The following is a 22041-nucleotide window of genomic DNA, read 5'->3' as shown; positions in this document are numbered from 1 at the left end:
CCCCCTTTATCGACGTACCACAGGTCACCTTGAGAAAGTCTCATCCAGATAGCCGGACAGTGTGTGTGTGATCAATCAGGACAACTCCTCTGCTCTCTGAGGAACAAATATGTCCTTAATGCTCAAGAACATCCCCCACAACAGAAATGGGTTACATACTGTGCGTGCGCCATACCTGGGTTTTTATAGTGAGAGAATTGAGGTTAACATCGATGCACGTCCAAACTGAAAATGGTATTTTTCTTTCCACAATGAAACATTGTTTTGACAGTCACGGCTCAAACAGTGCTTGCTCAGCTGTACAAAGGATTCACAGAAATCCAAAGTCTGTTTACCCAAATGCTCTGTCATATTGAAATCAAACAGGAAATGATGCCCAGACATCCAGGAGCTCTTTTTATGGAAAGAAAGCAGTCACAAATGGCTGCTCTGCTACAGCTGTGGCAGAGGAGTCTCAGACCGGCCATAGATGGGCAGAGTTATGGGTGAATAAAAAAAGAGGTTAATGGAAAATGTGAGCTCTAAGTCTCTAAAGTCTTGACTGCAGCTTTCCCCCCATCTTTGCTCTGTCTGTCCTTATCACCCTCCCCCTCCCCCCTGTTAAGTGGGCCCTCACCCTGCTGTGAACCTGATGTCCCCGGCTCTACTTCAGGCCTGTGCCCTCAGGCTGCTTCAAGTGTTTACATGGCTCTTTGAACAGATGTGCATCTACTGTGTGTTTGTGCCCCTTTAAATAGAAAAACGCAGCTTTGTGTTTTTGATCAGAGCGGAAAAAGAAGAATGTGTTTTAGATCCTGCTGAAGGGGCTCTTTGTTTGCTTTTTTTGTACAAATTATGTATTTAATCTAAAATTCAGATATAATGATCTCATTCAAGACGCAACATCCCTAAATGTGGTGTGCCTATCATCTTTAGGCATCATCCTCTGTTGCGAGGAGGTTAAAAGAAAGGGATGAAAAGAACTCGTGTTTCATCCCTTTATAACCATCTTCTGAGGGAAGGTGTGAAATGCTAAATGCATTAGGGCGGCTTTTGTTGTATGTTTCCTGTTCAGTGTAGAGCAGCTTCTCAATAATGGTGTTTCACTAATGCAGTGGTATATATAGGTGAAGAGCAGCAGTTAAGTATTATCATACAGGAACTGCCTCAGGCTCAAATGGCCCTTTCCAATGTGAATCGCTGCCACTATCATTGCAACCCACAGGGAATGTACATAAACACATGCGCATTAACAGTGTGCACATGCAAATGTAAAACAGCCCTTTGGCGAACACACACACACTATCTCTCACATCCAAATCCTGTGAGCGACAGCAGCTCTTCCTCCACTCCCCTGCAGCTCGCAGGAACACAGAGGGGCAGAGGTGTTCCCGCTGGCTAACCATCCACTCTGCCTGCTCTGCTTCATGCCTGTTTTTTCTTCCTTTCTCCAGAGCTCAAAGAGGGGGCAGACTGGAGGAAAGCAGTGCCCAGCTACACCCAGTCAAGCAGCAGCATGGACTTCCGTACATGGAGCTCTCTTCCTCGCGATGACAGCCTGGAGCCCTTGCCCTTAAACTGGGAGATGGCTTACACCGAGACTGGCATGGTCTACTTCATAGAGTAAGTGCAAGACACATCACACGGGTCAAGAGGTCAATTAGGGAACTGACTCATTATGAACATCCATTCTAATGCATAGATATATTTAATGAGCAATGATTAATTTCAATAAGTTTAATAAGTAATATAATGCCGGACATTCCATTCTCTTTCATAATGAGGGTTCACAGAACTTCTGTGTCTTTTATTATTATAAGCCAGTTGTGTTTCTGGAAATGCGTTCTTACAATACAGTATATACTGCAATAGTGTATACAGAGAAAGGTTTTTGCCATTATGCACCTTCCTTTATTTAAATGCTTGAGAAAATAGAAGAAACACCTGTCACTGATAAAAAAGAAATGCAATCTCCAAATGATTTAGTTAATCTATTAAAATAAGTATCAACCAAAATTGATTATTACTTTCAATAATGTTGAATGTATTGTAGTTACAGTTAAAAAAAACTGCAATAGTTTTACCTAAAATAGTTTAACCTAATAACATGCAACTAGGTGAAAATCTAGTAATATTTCATACTTTTCTTATTGCATATTATGCAATATGCAACAATGAAGTGATTATACAAACAAGAATTTCCAGCAGTTCTAAGGCCAAAAAACTATTAAAAACAGATAAGTGAGCCATTTTACTGGGTGAAGTAAACCACCATACAAGCCAACATACAGTATGGTGGCTTGAACTAGTGGGAGAAATGGCACTGTTTGTCTGGAGCCAATGCCTTGAACCTCGGCAAAAAAGGCATTAGAAAGTCAAGGTAAACTTGCGGTTAACTTGCGGTCTGCAATGCGTGTCACGCTCGCGCACACAAGTAAATATATATATATATATATATATAAATGTACGTTCATTCTCACAACGCGTCAGACACAAGAAAATATACCTTAATTTGCATCAGAATCAGAACGTTTTTCTTTTTTTCTTTTGTATAATTATTTTATTAAAAAATAATAATTTTCTTTTTTCATAATGGGACACAGGGTTCGGTCCGGATTGATTTGCAGTTCGGTCTGGATCCGGACCTTGGTTTTAGAAGCCCTGTTATAGCATAAGGAAACACAGATAATGGGTCTGTTTGTATCAAACCAGTATCTATCCAGAAGCCTAAAATGCACATAAAGTGATGTTTCCTTTATGACTGCAATGATATTCCAGGCCCCTCACTTATTGTGTAAGTAAAGCTCAGAGCTTCAGTGTAAATAGTCTGATTTATTGGCCGCAATCGTTTCGAGTGTTAACTTTGCCAAACATAAATACGTGTGAAGCTCTTCTCTAAACCAATCAATACTTTGATTTAAGAACAATCAATAAACAAGCCTCTCTCAGCAGTATGTACTATGTGTGGGTGTATTTACAGTACAGTACAGAACATGTGTGTGCATGCAAGCTCCTGTGTTTTATTCATATTTGGCTCCAAGCCACACGTCTGTAAAGATACCTGAAGACCATTGTGATTTTCCTCCTGATTACACACCCCAGTTGTTAACACATTTGAGGATAAACCACTTTGTCTGGTGTCTCATTCAGTGTTTTTTTAACCCTCTTTAAAAGGCCACGTAACCATAAACACGGTAATGTGACAGCTGAACATAAACCGATGGATCAGATGTTTCTAGAATGAATCCAGTGGCTCTTGTGTACAAAGGCATATTTAATAGGGGACTCGGTTGTCGTTCTTCAGTTATTAACTATTCTTTTATTGGCTTCTTGTGCCTCAGCAGCGGTTTCTCTGCTGGCACAGGTCTTTATAGCTGATATTTACTGTCTGCTTTTGTGCTCCGCAGTCACAATACAAAGACGACCACGTGGTTGGACCCCCGCTTGGCGAAGAAGGCAAAGCCCCCTGAGAAGTGTGAGGATGGAGGTATGTAGGCTGCACTACTCAGCTGGGGTTCTCAAGCATAGAGTCATCCCATTAACCACTGCACATGTATTTACACAAGGGCATACCTCTATTGTATGTGCTCCACATTACATGATCCATCACTTTACACTTTTAATCAGACAACCAACTGGGCTAAAATAAGACTTGTCTTTGAATCCACATGTCATCCAACAGTAACCCTCAGCCTTATGACCTAATTTACCTAAAGCTGGGATCTACTTTGAGGAATTCCTGTATCCCCAGGATGCTAATGTTGGCCTAAGTGCAGGCAGAGACAGAGAATGGCCACGGTTCAAAGAGTGGGACCCTTCCAGCCGGGTTTTAATGGATTTTTTACAGGCGGACAGAACGCTAGTTGGTGTGTTGCTTCTGAAAAGCTACTCCAGAGCTCTCTCTTGCGTGAAGAGCTCTTTTCTCTCCCGCCGCCCTGATATGTTCAGGGCATAGCGTACATCAGCCATTCCAGCCGGCCTGCTTCTTAAAACCACGGAAATTTTCACTTTATAATTGTACGCGATTTCCATGGCTACTGCCTTATGCTAAATGTCCCATTCTGGGGGAAAGAAATACACTGGTAACTACTGCTGTTCATCACCTCGATGTTGAATGTGTTAACTCCCAGATGATTGACTGGAAACATTGTGCCAGCTCTTCTTCTTTCTTTCCTTCTGTTATCTTTATGTGAACTCCATTTGCATCTTTGCCTGAGCACCCTGTCTTCTCTCTGCAGAGCTTCCTTACGGCTGGGAGGAAATTGACGATCCACAGTACGGCACATACTACGTTGAGTAAGTTGTATCGACTTATTGATATATGCAATATCCAAGCACTCCATCTGTTCCTCGTAGATGCACATAACACACAAATGCATTTCACCAGAAGGGTCCGAGTGCCTATTACACTGCTAAGTGTACATTAGCAGTGGACCAGCATGAATCAATACTTAAAATAAATAAATAAACAAATCTATGAAGCATACAGCTTGTTTTGTTCATCTCAGCCGAGGAGAACGATTGAAGTTTCTGATCAATATTTTCCCATTGTTTAGCAGTGGGTGGCAAAATGAATCTCTGAGGGTAACATCGCAGTGACCTGTATGAGAACACTAGTCTGATTGTGCTCTGCCAGTGTTAGCGTAATGAGCGTGTGTGCAGAATGCCGAGTCTGTGTATACTTCTCTGTGCATATTGTTTGTACATTTGCAAAATGTGGTTTTCCTCCTCACCACCCCAGCAGAATCAGTGAAACACAGTTATTGTACCAGGAATAGAGAGAAGTGGGGAGCAACTAGAACGCATGAAGGGAGGAGAGAGGGGGGCTGGGAGGTGAGGTAGCAATCTGTTGTGATGAAAATAAAATGGGGACTCGCATTGTGTTAGTGCTCAGACTGCAGTAGGATCCCTCCTAGTTAGAAAGAGTGACACGGGAGAGAAGCTCTTACTGTTTGGACAAGGAGAGTCAATGGCGTGAAGATGGGGCTTATGGCTGCCAGTGTTTTCACTTGAAATGAGCTCCCTGTGATGCTGTGCTTTGTATGCCAGGGGGACAACAGGCCGTTTACCTTTTTAGTAGAGGAACAGGATGTTGCTGGCAGTTAGGGGTTCATTTCCGACAATACACAATCGCTAACAGCTATACTACCTTCCCCACATAAAGGGGAGGCACGCCATCCTTTACTTTACGTGTGCTGTGTCTATGAATGTATTTATAATGGTGCAACGTTAGCATCCATGTGTTGGAACATCATGATTCCTTTATGGGGAAGGTGCATGCATACTTAATTGTGAAAAAGTGGCGTACTAACATCAAAAGGTCAGAGGTGTGTGTGTAGATATTTAGTGTGTGTGTTTGCAGGTCTCTTAAATCTGAGCCTGTTTTTGTTGCAGCCACATCAACCAGAAAACCCAGTTTGAGAACCCGGTCCTGGAGGCAAAAAAGAAGCTGAGCCAGGAGACGGCTGCGATCCAACAAGCCGCAGCAACACCTACCCAAGGTAACAACTCTACAAAATCTGTCCCCCTCTCCTTTGCTCTCCCTTTGGAGTGTAAAGACAGAAAGACAAACTTATATTACTGCAGAGGAGTTTAGGTTAGGGCACACAGAATTTGATCTTACACACGTTAAAAAAGTGCAACTGCTGCAATTGCGACATATCTGCTCCAATAAATGGAACAGAGACTTTTTTTAAAACATCACAAGATATCATATTGTACCCTGCGTCGTGGGTTTGGACACCTCCCTCATCAGACATGCATGCACATGTATAACTATAATTAATCCACCAGCTTTCCGACTTTCACACTTGTCATTGTCTTTCTGTGTAGAAACAACGCAGCAGGAAATTCCAGTAAAGCTTAAGTCATCTCAAATGAAAATGACAAATCCCTCTGTTCCTGTGCATATGTAAAACATCTTACCTTTTTGTGTTAATATTTTTAAACCTTGTTTTCACTGCACTAGTATCTGTGATGTTATAGAACAACAGCTGTATTTTTGGCTTCTTTGCAGCTGTGTAACTTTTTATTTTATTTCCATACTCATTTTTAATCACTCTGGACATGAGCATAAGGCAATTATCTCAAATTAAGTTCAACTACACTGTATAATTATTTTCGCGTTTGCTCTGCACCGAGTCTAACATTTTCACCTCAGTCGCTGTGCTGCGCTGTGATGAATTTGTTTTCCGGGAATAGAAAGCAGTCGGAATGTCATCATTTCATGCAAGGTCAGCTGAACGTGTCAACCTTCCAGTAGCCTCAAACAGTAATAGATTATCAAAATGAGCATGTTCTACTCTGGTTCGCTCGTGTTTTTCCCTCATTGCTGCGATAATGGTTTGTTCTTTACCTTGACAAGCCATTTTTCTGCTGCAATAAACATTATGAATTAAGTATGTTTTCATTACAATGGATGTATAATAGATTAGTGTGCTGCAGCAGTGGAGACAGACAGGCGTGTAGCGCTGGAAGGGTTCCAGGGAGTGCGAGAGGGAATTCAGGGGAGGAGGCCAGCTTTTAGCGGTGCATGTGGCAACAGCTGGTGGAACAGCACGTCAGAGAGGCCAAGCGTAATCAGACATCTCTCTGCTCAGGTGTGTAGGGACTCAGGAAACCGCCATCTCGCCCCTGATTACCGATTACACAACCTATTGAGCTGTCAGTGGGCTGCCATTATGAAACCAAGGCATGAGGCGACGGTTACACCTCGGGCCAGAATAAAGATTGTTACAGTTCTCCAAGATAGGTTCCCAAGGAGTGAAACACAGTAAATGTTGCGAAATGATTCACTACTTATTTTCACCAGCTTGACATGACATTATAGTATGATTATAGAGGAATTATATGACCAAGCTTTGTGCCCACATGTTGCTTTGTTCTGATAGCTTGTTTACAGGATATATCCCTGTCTTACATTGACAGTTGTTTTCAAATTCCGATGTTCAAGGTTCATTTTTTGGATACAGCTGAAACTATTGCTCCATTGATGTAGTAAGAGAGATGTCTTCCCAATTATGCTGAATAATGTCGCTTGAGATTTACAATGCAATTGAGTCACACTAATCAAAGACCATGGCTGTTTGATGCGGTGGATCTGATGGTTTTTATCTGCCTCTGGCTTTCAAAGTCTGCCCACAAACATTGGCACAGAGACCATCCTTGGACTCTCCCACACAAGTACAGACTCGCACACGCCACACTCACTTCCTCCTGCATTTCATTCGCCCTCCATTACCTCTGTTTGTTTATTCACACACAAAAGCGCAGTAGAATGGTTATTTTAGCACTCACTGGCGGCAAGAAGAAACAACAAACAATTTTTAGTGTTTTTTTCTAGCAATCTGAATGTGATTATGCAAATGAGCTTTGTTTGATCCATGCTACAGTGTGGACATCTGAAGTGCACACGACTGTGATAAGTTACACTCACTCAGAGCCGTTCATGTCTGCGCTGGATGTTTATGACTGATGAACCATTTGATAGTATGAGAGTGCCTGCGTTTAAACTCCTCACACACGCCTCTGAAAGTTATAGGGTTTTTAAAAACTGAAGGAAATGAGAGGGGAAATACGAAAAAATGTGGCACCGTCCAATCACCATGTGCAACAGAGAGAGATAAAAAGGTGGAATTGGAAGAAGATATGCAGCTTTAAATGAACAGACACAGAGCAGTTATTCTCAGGTGAGCCGTACATATGCAGTGATGCAGTTTTCTCAGATCCAATTTTAGCAGCAGATCTCAAAAGACACATACAATTGGCACATATACATTTAGCCAAAGGTAAATGCACTGCGTTTATAGAGTGCTTTTCCAGTCTTTACGACCCCTCCAAGCGCTTTTACAACACAAGTCAGCATTTACCCATTCACACATTTATACAGAGGCAGAGGCTGCTATACACACTCACACACTTTTGGACATGCAGTCGGGAGCTACTTTGGGAAAGTATCTTGCACAAGAATACAACAATGTTGACTGTGGGGAGTTGGAATCGGACCACAGACCATCTGATTAGGCTCCTTCTCAGGCATGATTCATAACCAGAACCACTGGTCATATTCCATCATTTTCTTATTGTCAACAAACTTAATTGTATTAAAAACAACAACAATGAATTCAAGGTTCTTTGTTTTGTTATACCAGCATAGCTACAGTGTAGTTATGCCGATGAAAATCTTGTGTCACAGGCTTCTCCAACAGTGCAACACAATAACACAGATAAACAGAAACATATAGTGCAAGTTAATAGTAAATACAAAAAGAAAAATAGTTAAAAAAGTGAAATAGAGTCTATATGCAAGTTCAGTCAGACAACTCAAGTGGTTCTTTAACATGTTTATTAGAAGCAGCATATAGTAGAGTTTGGCGACTAGGCTCGGGCATCATCACTCCACAGATATACATAGCACGATGAGTGATGATTAAATAACTAACCCCCAAGCCTACAGGTGGAAGCTGGGTTGGAAGCTGGGGTGGTGGTGAGGCAGGCAAGCAGCAGCGACGTAGAGGTAGCTGCAGCAATAGCAGCAGCAAGCAATGCATGGAGAGAGATCTGGCAGGTTAAATAGAGCGGCATATTACGGAGACTCTGTTTGGTTGGTCGTAGAGTGGCAAGGGGCGTTATGTATGAATGCAGCATAATTGCTCGAGTTGACTGCCTGAACTAGCTTGCAGGCTTCGCCCCATTTATTGGAATGATATATTAGATAAATAGATAAATAATTAATAAGTAGAAGATGAATGTTATGGATGTTATTTCAACAGTTCAGGTGTTTAACAGTCTTATTGCTTGTGGGATGAAACTGTCTCTGAATCTGGTGGTTTTAGTCCGGATGCTGCGGTACCGCCTGCCAGACGGCAGCAGTGTGAACAGTTTGTGGCTGGGGTGTTGGGGGTCTTTTATAATCCGGAGGGCTTTCTTCCTGAGCCGCTGGGAGTAAAGGTCCTCCATGGATGGTAGCTCCGTCCTGGTGATGTTCTGTGTAGTTTTCACCACCCTCTGTACAGCCTTACAATTGAGGTTGGTGCAGCTGCCGTACCAGGCCGTGATGCAGCCCGTTAGGATACTCTCTATGGTGCACCTGTAGAGGTTGCAGAGTATCCTGGAGTCCATATTGAACCTCTTCAGCCTGCGGAGGAAGAAGAACCGCTGTCGAGCTTTCTTGATGATGGTGGTGGTTTGAAGAGTCCATGTCAGGTTCTCAGTGATGTGGACCCCAAGGAACCTGAAGCTGCTGAATCTCTCCACCGTAGTCCCATTGATGGCGATGGGGGTGTGTCCCTCTCCCTGCTGCTTCCTGTAATCCACAATCAGCTCCTTTGTTTTGCTGACGTTGAGATGGAGGTTGTTATCCTGGCACCGAGATGTCAGGTTTTCCACCTCCTCTCTGTACGCCGTCTCGTCGCCATCTGTGATCTGGCCGATGACGGTCGTGTCGTCGGCAAACTTCACGATGGTGTTGGAGCTGGCCACGCAGTCGTGAGTGAACAGGGAGTAGAGGCGAGGACTGAACATGCAGCCTTGAGGGGCTCCGGTGTTGAGGATCAGGGTGGATGATGTGATGTTTCCCACCCGCACCGCCTGGGGTCTGCCCGTCAGGAAGTTCAGGATCCAGTCACAGAGGGCGCTGTTGAGCCCGAGGTCTCTGAGCTTGATGACAAGCTTGGAGGGCACAATGGTATTGAATGCTGAACTGTAATCAATGAACAGCATTCTCACATATGTGTTCCTCTGGTCCAGGTGTGAGAGGGCAGTGTGGATGGTGAGGGCTATGGCGTTGTCTGTGGACCTGTTTGCTCTGTAGGCAAACTGCAGGGGGTCCAGAGAGTCAGGGAGGGAGGAGGTGATGAATGTTTTGACTAACCGCTCAAAATACTTCATTATGATGGAAGTGAGTGCTACAGGGCGATAGTCGTTGAGGCTGGTGATTATTGTCTTTTTGGGGACAGGAACGATGGTGGAGTGTTTGAAGCATGTGGGGATTACAGACTGCAGCAGGGACCTGTTGAAGATGTACATTTCCAGGCTGTTTAAAGATATATTTTTTCTTTCTCTTTTAATATAAAATACAATGGCAATCTTCTGCTTCTATAGCAGTATATAGGCATGCGTATACAGATAAAACGTTATTGGTTTTGGTCTTTTGATGGGATTTGTTGCCAATAAGGAATTTAAAGTATAATGCCAGCTTTTCTGTAACTATTGTACTAGTAATGTTATTTTGTCCTGTGAGCTTTGAGGTTGTTTTACTGCAATCAAACAATGTTGTACATAAATAAACTGGCAGCGTCTTTAAAAATGTATGCACCATTTCTAAAACCTTAATGATATGTATTGCATTCAATTGCCACATCCAGCTACATCGAAAGCTCTGAAATAACGCAAAGTTGCTAGAATGTGCTTCATATATCACCCTCTGGCTTCAGTTTTAGTGTGTTTGATTCAAAGCTATAACGCAGTAAAGGCCAGAGTCCATCAAGCAGCAAGGGAAAAATGGAGTGTCCATGATCTAAAGTGCTGATACCGCAGTAATGCCAGATAGGGAAGCTGCTCCGTTTAATTCAGTGTGACCCTGACAGTTGGTTATCTAGAGTATAGCGTATGCCACAGCCGAGCAGCAGGTCCGTATTGATGTTGCTACTGACCTTAAGTTGTTCCTTACTCAAGTTATAAAAAGTCTACAATGACAAACCTCTTTTTTTCTGCATCATTGACTGCAGTAGGATAAGAGAGGACACTGTCAGAGGTATTAAATTGCTATTTTGCTCCATGGTTCTGTAAAAAGTGGAAGCACAAAACCGGTTGCAAGTGAATTAGCATCTTAAGCTAACATTTATATGATTGTATCTGTGTGTCTGCTCATATCAAGGGATACACAACAAGGTCCCTGTTGATGGGTTTATCTAGTTTAGACATGTACATCATGCCTGTTAATTAGAAGTGACTAATTACTATGTTGTTCCTCAGCACATAATGTGTGTCATCATTGACATTCAATGCAGACATGGAAGAATTGTGCTGTCTTTCAAGGGGGATATGAATGTATTAATCTGTGTTGCTCCATTTTTATGTCAACGCTGTTTGGAGATTTAAATAGTTTAATATAGCTTGTTGTTTCACTTCTCACACCTCCCTCTCCATACGCTCTTTACAAACAGCCATTTTACACACACATGTGCTCTTTTTTTGCAGGTAAGGTAGGTGGGTTCAGCTTCACTTCAGACCCCAGCGAACTAAAGGGGGAGATGTACCACACAGCACTGAAGAAGAGCCCCCAAGGGTTTGGATTCACCATCATCGGAGGAGACCGCACTGATGAGTTTTTGCAGGTGAAAAACGTTCTTAGCGACGGCCCTGCTGCCCACGACAACAAGATGGCATCTGGTGAGCAAAGCAGATGTACACCTAAAGACTTAAATCTCATTTAGCTGGCCGGAAGATGGATGAGTTTAAAGCTTCTAATTTCTGTGATATTAAAAAAAAAAAAGATTTTACAGCCAACTGCTACCACGATGCACCTGGGGGTGTTACCTCTGCAGTGTTCACTTAACCTAACACTGTCCCATGTGTTCAACAAAGAAGCAATAACAGCAACTCTAGTTCTGTCAAGGGTTTAGGTTTATAGCAGACAGTCTGATTATGGTGGGTGGGAAGCCATGTGCCGCCTTTGTTGTTTAGTTACTGATCTTGCCATTGCCTTGCGACTGTCTACACAAACCAACAGCTGTCAGCTCTGTGTGTGTGTGATGGGTACAATGGTGCGATGTGACAGAAATCTACACCCGTCTCCCTTCCGCGCAGTTGTGGCAGAGAGTGCTGTTCTGGTCTGCTCAACAATAGAGTGTATGAAGGAGGGACAGGAATAAAGAAGCACTGAATGGTAGACTGAAGATAAAAGGAAAGGGAAGAGGTACAGGGAGCTGTCAAAATGAAATATCTGGGAGAGCAGTGAAGAGGAAAGGGACATTTTAGAAGAAAGATCCAACTGACAAAGGAAAGAATAAGTGCTTTCCAATAAAAATGTAGAGACGTGATGTCTGGATTAAATACCAAAAGTGAATCACTTTTTCTCCCCCTCTTTTAGGTGATGTGATTGTTGAGATTAACGGGATGTCAGTGCTTGGAAAAACCCATCCAGAGGTTGTGCAGATGTTCCAATCCATTCCCATCAACCAGTATGTAGACATGGTTCTTTGCCGTGGCTACCCGCTTCCTCCAGATGTGGATCTAAGCAGCGACGACCCTCTTCCACCTCCCCCTCTCCCACCGGCAACCCAACCTCAGCAGGCCCTGCATGGCGGGGAGGTAGTGACGGCCGTGCCCCTGATCAACGGGCAGCCGCTGCTCGTAAAGGGCGACGTCCTCCACGGCTCCTCTCAGGAGCTCCACTACGTCACCACGGATGCTAGCGGCCGGCCCGTGGTGGCGGCCTTGCCCAACGGGAGGCACGGGGAGGTGGTGGCAGGGCTGCTGCAGCCGGAGCTGGTGAGCGTGCCGCTGATCAAGGGGCCCGGGGGTTTCGGGTTTGCCATCGCCGACTGCCCGCTGGGCCAGAAGGTGAAGATGATCCTGGACGCCCAGTGGTGTCGCGGCCTGCAGAAAGGAGACGTGATTAAGGAGATCAATAGGCAAAACGTCCAAACGCTGAGCCACGCCCAAGTGGTGGACATCCTCAAAGACTTACCAGTGGGCAGCGAGGTCAACGTGCTAGTGCTGCGAGGAGGTGAGACACTGGAAGACAAATTATTTGTCTGGCTGTTAATCTCAGTCCTTTCATTCTATCCATCCTTCATTCTCGTGCTTTAATGTGCTTTTGAATGAGATTTGCGATGGTTTTCAATCAGTTCTAGAAAGTGGAGTATTTTCATTTTATACTACTTTATTCTTATACTCTATCTACAACATTTAGGAAGCATATTTGGTACTTTTTACATTTATTTTACTAGTTATTTTATAAATTCAGTACTTAGACAGGTTTTAAAATATGATTTTTTGGTTTAGATTAAATCATCCAACATGATATTTAAGTATATCTAAAACTATGTGTTGTGTTAACTGAATTTGTATTGGAATGAATACGTTTCAAAATGTTTCACAGTTCCAGATTCCTAATGTGAAAATGTGCTGGTTTTGCTTTAAAATACAATTTTTTGAGTTTTTTCTGCAATATTTACTTTTACTCCTAATACTTTAATTACATTTTCCTAATCTTAGTTAAATACTTGTCAATACCACTGCTGTCAATTCAACAGGGCCCATGGGGGTTGAGCTCAGAGTGCTGATACTGACAGGAGGTGAGGTGTTGTAGTGGCTGGTCGGGGGGGCATTGACTGAACACACTGCTTTGTAGAAACCTGTGTGATGCCACTGTGTCTGCAACCTGTAGAAGGTCACCACAATAGAGTAGACGTGATCCGACTCGATCCGACTGACTGAGCCCCATTTATCGCCGTCACATGCAGCCTCTTCGCATTTGCAAACTGTACATGTACATCTGGGGAAAATCTCGAGCACCCCTCCTGTGTGTCTCCACGCAACTCTGCTCTGTTTATGATGACACCCATCCAGGCGTAATGCAGTCTGTTACAAGTCTGAGAGCAGGAATTACATAAGCGTGGGGTTGTGCCTGAATCTAAAGTAGAGAGGGAGGAGTAAAGGCACCCTTCAGATGTCTCCTACAGCCGCCCCGGGGAATCACTGCTTAAATCGATGAACCCTGGATTGGCTTTGATCATCAGCGGGCGTAGGGGACTTTTGGATGCCTCTACATCCATGGCCCCTTAAAGAGCCATGGCTAAATGTCTATAGAGACAGGGGCTTCCTCCCTGCAGCCACGCCCCAACTCTCGTCTCTCCTCTCCCACTTCTCAACCTCACTGCTGTGCCACCATCACCATGGCCTACTCCCCTAACGCACTGTATGATCCCACAGTCAAAGCAAACAGGGCTCAGATGTATTCAGCTTGCCCAATTGCAGAGCTAATGCTGGCTTTAACCCTCATTAGACAATGGCATTTGGCTTGGTAAAGGATCCTCGTGTGTGAGTAGTGGGCATCAATACACACAGAAAAGTCCAAGCTTATAGGAAGGATGGAAGGAAAAAATGTGTTTCAGGTGTGTGCATAGCCATGTCGTCCTTTATGTGCCTTCGATGGATCTGATGCTGGATTGGGAATTTCGCATTGGAACAAAAAAATGCTGCTGCGTCTCCCCCCTTTTTACATCAGGCTCCATTAACCCCTCATCAAGCCAAGTGTTGGTCCGGCCCCACAGGGCTGTGGGCTCCAGAGGAGTGTTTGTTAATTCAGTTAATGCGGGGAGTCGATGGGAGGGGGGCTGTACGAGATGATCTGTAGGGAAGAATCTGAGCGCTGGAGATGGAGCGTGTGGGTGTACTGTACAGCGAACAGAGAGAGAGAGAGAGAGAGAGAGAGAGAGAGAGGAGAGAATTATCGGTCATTGAATTATATGCATGAATCTCTAATGCGCTCACCCGCTTTCTCAGCCCTGCAGTGGGCTTCCACTATGAAGTCCGCACTCCAGCACATTTATATTCCCTATGTATGTTTAATCGCACGTGGATGCATATTCCTTAATGGAGCATTCTTAAGTCAGTAGATCTCTTGAGTTTTGTATTGGTTTGTATACTCATTGCTGCTGTTTCTCAGCCAAAGAGGCAGTGCCATCTGGTGGTTCAGTGATTGTTGTTTTTTCCAAATCATATCTATATTCCTGACCATATTCCTATCTGTGTCTCTTCATAGGTCAAACATCCCCTGTGAAGAGTCTCAAGCCTGTGAGTAAAAGCGTATATTTTCCTATTTCCTCACTATTGTTTCCCCCCTTGGGGACTTATCCCCCCCCCCCAATTTAATTTCAAAGCGTTTTGTCCTTCAGCTTAACCAGTAAGCCTCTGTTGCATCGAATTAAATGATAGCAATACATTTGAATATTGATTATGTTTCTGGGCGACTCCTTTTGTTTGCTCTGAAAAACGCTCTTAATTACTTCCTTTCAGTATTCGTATTCTTAGGGCTATTGTCAGGGGATTGCAATGGTAATGAAGCATGGATGAGCCTCTTTAGATATGGCGGTATTATTAATACAACAGTTTCAGATAAAGAAATTGCCCTTTCCCCCTGAATGGGGTCCACAAGGAAAATCTTTAGTTTTCCCATGGATTTTTAATTGCATTAAAATCTCATTGCTAAGCCTTCATCACAATTGTAGGAATACAAAGTGAAAGGAAAAATGAGTGGAAGTCAAGTGACCTTTATTTCTCTTGGTAATCTATCACTATCAGATGCTCAGCCCCTTGTTTGGGATAATGAGCTTAGGAGACTATCAATAAAAAGTGAGATGTCCTTTATTGGTGGATACAAAGGGTGTGTGATCTAATGAACTTCTAAAATGAATGTGTCCAAAAATAACAATGCTGAAAGCAAGATGTAGTATTGATGGTGTGTCTTTTCAGAGGCAGGAAATGACGGCCAGTACAGAGACTCTGGACTGCCTCACAGACTCAGCCCCCCAGGCACTGCCTTACCACTCCAACACGAGCACCCTGCGCTCCATCGACTCCCCCAAACGAGAGGCCACGGAGATGTACCTGAAGTCCAAAGCCCTGCTGGAGAGCAGACGTAAGTGAAGACAAACACAGCTTGAATTGTTCTCAGAAGTAGTTTTTGAACCTGAAACTGTGATACCTCTGTCCACAGAGCCTTACACCAAAGACATAGACGTTTTTCTCAAGAGAGACATTGAAACCGGCTTTGGCTTCCGTGTTCTGGGAGGAGAAGGTCCACAACAGCCAGTAAGTATATATCACAAATACATAGGTTTGTTTTAACTATTTTGATTTCTATTATGGAAAGATTACTTTATAAGGAAAGGGACATCCCAAATCATTTGATTTGAAGTGCCTTTTGTCATGGGGGTAAAACATCAGGACCCAAAGGCAGTATGAAAGAGAGGAAGAAGATATAAAAGTATAAAACAAAAAGCAAGCTTTATTAAATGAAAGCTGACACAAAAAATAAGGAACAAACTGGGAAGACTATGAGAACACTAGGACAGACGAGGAAATCCAGAATAATATGGAAGTGCGACTGACCGAACAACACCAGGGAAAAGTAGATGACCAACTGACAATGAAGATACTAGGGAAGATGGGCACATATACAGTACACACAGCACAAATCACAAAGACACAACACAGCTAGGGGAGGCATGGTAAACTCAAGAGTTTGCATGTGAAAATAAATTGACAATCCAACAGCCGGGAAAACACAGAGACAGGAACTAAAACAAAACTAAAGAAAAACATATATTTAAAAAAAACAGGAAACAAAATAGCAGCAAGAACATGACACCTTAGTATCAGACTATAATGACATAGTTCTCCATTGAATTTGGTAATCCCTTGAAATCAACTTATGTGCCTTTTCTGTGATGTAATACTTTCACACTAACACACACAGTAACAGTTGACAGTGTCAGTGTGGTACTATGGAAAAATAGAATAATGAGAGTAACTATTTTTCTTGTGGAGGTTTTAGATGTGTAAATAACACGTTGTGTAGTCAAAGATTGCACTTGTTTGTCTCTACTTTTTCACAACTTCTGCACCTTAATGATTAATAAATCATATTTTTCCTCAAAGGCCAGTTCTTCCTCATACTAACCCTCCATCAGAATGTGTTTCCCCAGGTGTACATCGGGGCCATTGTGCCCAACGGAGCAGCAGAAAAGGATGGTCGCCTGAGAGCGGGAGACGAGCTCATTGGCATCGATGGTGTGATGGTGAAAGGTCGTTCGCACAAGCAGGTGCTGGATCTGATGACCAACGCTGCCCGCAACGGTCAAGTTATGTTGACTATCCGCAGGAAGGTCATATACAGAGGTGGGTAACAAGTAGAACAACACCTGACACACTTCAAAACCTGACACTGTTATATTTAGATCATGATAAATGTGTTGCTCTTAACACCACACTGGACATCCGGAGAAAAAAATCCTCTGGCTCACTTTATATTTTGACAGTGACAACATTGCTTAGTGGTTAAAATAAAGATGTAAGTTTTAAAAAAAGATAATTATTCAGAAGTTGTCTTTAGCAATAAATGGGTATAGCTGGTCCAAGATGAAGCCGTTTGAGCACTGGTCATGCAGTTGTATCTAAAGTAATATCACAGCTTTAATTTTAGATTCAATATTGTCTTTGGTAGTTATTGGCAACCAGCTTCAACATCCACACTCTGTAAATTACACCGCCGCACTTTCAAGACACCACTTTTATCTGCATATTCATTGTACATGAGCACACAATAAACTCCAGTCGGTTCTATAAAAACCATCAGGATTGCAGGCAAATACAAAGTTGCACAAAACACAAATAACATCTGTATCCTTTTATTTCAGATGTGAACGATGAAGAGGCTCTGGAAATGGCTCCAGTGCTGGTGAACGGTTCTCCGAAACTACCTCACCTGCCAATGCCCTGCGATCTGGACCACGAGTCTTTTGACATCACACTCCACCGCAAAGAATCTGAGGGCTTTGGCTTCGTCATCCTCACCTCCAAGAGCAAACCGCCCCATGGAGGTGAGTGTTTAGATTCTCAAATCCTGCAACAATCATTTACAATATACGTTTTAGGCTTATATTTGGTGGATATGTAGATATCTAGATGTAAAAAAAAAAAGCAGTTTTAAGTTTTTTTTATCCCTCTGGAAATTGCTACTACTGCAAATGGATGATCCCACAATATTTGTATCATCATATAATCCCTATATAGTCCAGTGGTATCAAAGACAATAGGAGAAAAACATATTGATGTCTGGTTTTCTGATGTTATTGCAAAATATAATGTATTTTTATTTGTAGCAGAGAAGGAGGATCTCTAGGATTTATATAAGCTGCTGTATATTTAATGGTAGTGCCTAACGCATAGAACAAACCATGATTCGCTCATCTTCCATAGGTGATACATACTGTTGTAAAAAGCGTGTACACCAAGTCAATTGGGACTGAATAATAGAACAAACTAAATGATCTTGATTGTCTTTGCTTTAATATATCATTCAGATTAGATCTTGTTCTAGCTCACATAGACATTGCTATGCCATATTACATAAAGTAGCCAGTTATTCACTTTATAGAGTGTATCCCACATCATACAGAATCATATATAACCACATATATCTGCGGTAGGAAAAAAATATTTTCTATGTGTTACCCTTAGCCCAGAAGCGAGTCAATTCTTGGTTGGAGTCAGGAATATTTAGCTTCCTCAAAAAGCCAAGTGTGAAGGACTCTGAGGACTTTGAAAATACCAAATATGTGACAATGAACAAAAAATAAATATATTCATGTCTGATAAAAACATTTCCACAACTAACACTCTCACGCATTGAACAATTCAAGACCTAAACCAGATTTAAACAAACCAAAGCAGTTTTGCTTTGACAATATAAACTCCTATTATATTGGTTTTCTAGACACATTTTCTTTGTTCACAATATCTGCTACATCTACGTGGTAATGTGTCATTTCTCTTCATATTAACCATTTCAGTCATTCCACACAAAATCGGGCGAATCATTGATGGCAGTCCCACGGATCGCTGCGGCCTGCTGCACGTCGGAGATCGTATCTCAGCGGTCAACGGGCGCTCCATCATCGAGCTCTCTCACAACGACATCGTGCTGCTCATCAAGGAGGCCGGCAACGTGGTCACCCTCACTGTGGTTCCTGAGGACGGTGGGTATCTCTGGGTGCACATGTCTGCAGGACTATGTTGGTATTGTCATCAATTTGGTTCAATTAAAATGTTTTTACTTTATTGTCAGCAACAGGGAAATTAGTTTTGAAGGCATTTAATCAAAGCTATCAAACTAGTTAGAGAATATTAATAGTTTACTGTCAGATTTAGTTCTAATGGAGGTATTCAAAAAGGGATAAAAAATAAACCCTATTCATCTGAAAATGTTAAATTAATGAAAAAGAAACCTTGGTCATTCAATCAAACATGTTAATGTAACACATTGAATAAGACAGCTACGTCTGATGATAATGCTTTTTTTGAATGCTGCATCTTCTTGTTGTTGACCATATTTGAAAGTATTGTTTCTTCATTTTAAAATTACAATAAAAAAAGTAATTTTATTATAAATTATTTTTCACACTGATTTCTTGAACTTGAAAATGTTTTTTTTTAGAGTACAAGGGCCCTCCATCTGGAGCGAGTTCAGCTAAGCAGAGTCCAGCTCTTCAGCACAGAACCCTGGGTCATAGGTCAGCACTACAGGATGAACGGTAACAATCTCACTCAAAATAAAGGCATACAAGAAAAGGGAAATACAAAGCGTTCAGGCCCCGGGAGTAAAGGGCCTTTGAAACTTTCAAAACATCTCTTGCATATTAACCCAACCCTAAATAATTACGCTCAAACAACAATAACCCCCTTGTGCATAGCTCTCCCAGGAATGAAGCTTGTCTTGTGTTTCGTCAGCTGTTTTTTTTTATTCCCACCATCACAAATTCAAAATGTGCCCAAGCAACAAAAGACACCTTCACTAAACATTTGTGTATTTCTCTCCACATTGTAATGGCCAACTCCTCTTTCCTCTCACTTTCTGCTCCAACCCCCACTTTTTTCCTGAGGATGTTATGCAAAAGAGCACAACAATAAACACAACAAGAACCCCCCATAAGATTAAAAGTAAATCCCTTTATGTTTATGGTTATGGTTTGGTCATATTAATACAATGATATAGCTAGCTGCCCTTATAAACCATAAAACACCCTCTGTAATTACACTCAACATGAAATGATATGTGGAAGAGGGAGGTGTGCCCTCAGAGCAAACAACTAGAGAATATTCCTTCTCAGAAAAAAAGCAGCTGAATAAACACAAAAGTGTGGAATACAATAAAGAGGCCCTATTATGCTTTTGGGGGTTTTCCCTTTCCTGTAGTGTGTTCTATACAGTAGGTTGTTTATTACATAGTGACAAGGCTCTGGTTTCAGACAGAGGGTGAAAAGAGGCGCTGCAACACAGGCAGTATGAGAAATATAAAGAGCTTTTTGAGCATTAAAGCAAGTAAACATGTCACAGTACACAAATACAATGTGAACCTGAAAATCCACATAATAGTGCCTCTTAAAAATCCAGCATTTAATACATTTTAGATTTGCATAATGGCTTTTTGTGTTTGTGGCCTTTAGCAAGATTTGTACAGCATGTGTTACTGAAGAAATATCTGTTGTTTTTTTTATAGTTATAACCTGGACCTGGAAGAGAAAAGGGAGGCTGTCAACTGGTCTGACCACAAAACTCTTCCAATGAGTGAGCAGGGAACGATGTGTGTGACGGGACCCAATCAGGTAAGAGTATCTCTCCTATTGCTTCTACTATATGTTTTCTTTTCGAATATCTGAAGGTTGTACTGCTAAAGGCACATATTTCTAAATAATAAGTATGCAAGCTCGAACATTTATGACTGTTATGAAATAAATATTTCAGTTTATCTTTTTCTTACAATAAAGCATGATGTTCCCAACACATACTGTAAAGCTCTGACCTCCTTTTTGTTGCGACACATTGCCCAGATACATTACATTGAGTTACATTGACTTCATGGATTCTGCATTCATTAGGTGTGAATGCTAGCTATTTATTTTGCTTTTATCATTTATAACTTTCATACTTTCTATTCCTGTGTTCCCATTCAATGAATCTCACACTATTTTTTTAACCCTTATTCATTCAGGCTACAAGGCCAGAACATCTTTCATATAGTCTCTGTATTAAAGAGTGCCTGACATCACAGCTAAAGTGGAGAGCTGCTGTTGAATATTATCTAAAAATGATATTGAATGTTGTCTTATACGAAGAATTGTAAATCTTGATACATAATGTTAGCTCCCAAAGTGTATGCCCATGCTCACAATGTAGCGAGAAGAAGTGTCAGGGTTGCCCAGAAGTTGGCACTTTGACTCTCTTGGAAACTAAGGCCAGAGATTTGTGGAGTGAAGCAGTTATTCAACATGCTCCCAATCTCACAATGTTGCACCACTGACAAGAAGTCTTATTGGCAGAGTCTTTTCTCTCTCCTAATATTTTTTGCTGATTAGATAATGGATTTTTGAGCACAAAGCAGTCACCGGAAAATTATGCTTTACATAATTTTGATTAAATTACTGCTCGACCTAGGACTCATTTAGCAGCTACAATCACCATGGCAAACAGTGGATGCAACAGCAGACACATAGTACTTATTCACACTTACGTAACCTCAGAAAGCTCACAATATGCCACATATTTCATACATTAACATTAGAACCGCCAACGGGTACATTTTACCCGCAGCTGTTTCTTGATTGTATGTCACTTTTTTCCAATAAAATATACAAGTCTCCCAGTCCGTGACTTTTCCTGGAAGTGTGTTATGTAGCACCCTCTGTTGTTAAAAATTGTCAATATGAAGTCAGATTGAAAAAATGGCCCAAAAAATTGCCATTGATACCCATTAGTGCCAGCGGGTCATATTTACCTTATGGAAAATGCAGTGATTTTTGCGCTATTGATCTTGCGCGAAAACATAAACATGACGTGTTGCTATAGCAACGCCTGCTGTTTACTGCGGTTCCTTATAGAGAGATATATAGAGAGATAGATAGATAGATATATAGAGAGAGATAGAGAGACACTTTCTACATAACTCACGGTAGCAATCTTTTATACTTCATGCAATCTGCATGAAGTATAAACATATGCAAAAGCTGAGAGTCCACAGATTATATTGGTATAAGTTTCATCACTGTTCGATCAAAACTCACTGTTAACCCTGTGTTCTAGTATGATAAATAAAAGAACATTGTACCTTGAAAATCAATGCATTCTAATAGTGGGTAAATCTTACCCGTTGGCGGTTTTAGGTATACGGCGGCCCCTGGCGGTTCCTAGTTTAATAACTCAATAGTTCTTACAGTGAAACAGCCCCTTAAACATCCTCCAGTGCCAAAGGGATAGTTTCTGGATCCTCACTACTCA

The 22041-nt window shown here is 41.9% G+C and overlaps 1 protein-coding gene across 1 annotated transcript in view; it reads left to right on the top strand.

Moving 5' to 3' along the window:
* The window catches only part of magi3b (membrane associated guanylate kinase, WW and PDZ domain containing 3b), a 93601-nt gene that overhangs the window by 64209 nt on the left and 7351 nt on the right, over window positions 1-22041 (top strand). Inside the window, exons 8-21 of the mRNA XM_010770321.1 lie at window positions 1434-1602; window positions 3387-3466; window positions 4218-4275; window positions 5374-5480; window positions 11179-11370; window positions 12071-12709; window positions 14750-14781; window positions 15460-15625; window positions 15704-15798; window positions 16680-16887; window positions 17406-17588; window positions 18561-18746; window positions 19205-19301; window positions 20267-20372. Of these exons, the coding sequence (XP_010768623.1) occupies window positions 1434-1602; window positions 3387-3466; window positions 4218-4275; window positions 5374-5480; window positions 11179-11370; window positions 12071-12709; window positions 14750-14781; window positions 15460-15625; window positions 15704-15798; window positions 16680-16887; window positions 17406-17588; window positions 18561-18746; window positions 19205-19301; window positions 20267-20372 (2318 nt within the window). The remainder of the gene's footprint in view (window positions 1-1433; window positions 1603-3386; window positions 3467-4217; window positions 4276-5373; window positions 5481-11178; window positions 11371-12070; window positions 12710-14749; window positions 14782-15459; window positions 15626-15703; window positions 15799-16679; window positions 16888-17405; window positions 17589-18560; window positions 18747-19204; window positions 19302-20266; window positions 20373-22041) is intronic.

The sequence above is a fragment of the Notothenia coriiceps genome, unplaced genomic scaffold, assembly GCF_000735185.1.
Source record: "Notothenia coriiceps isolate Sejong01 unplaced genomic scaffold, NC01 NC01_scaffold00008733, whole genome shotgun sequence".
NCBI lineage: Eukaryota > Metazoa > Chordata > Actinopteri > Perciformes > Nototheniidae > Notothenia > Notothenia coriiceps.
The sequence above is the reverse complement of the archived record's forward strand: the minus strand, read 5'-3'. Positions and strand labels throughout refer to the sequence as shown.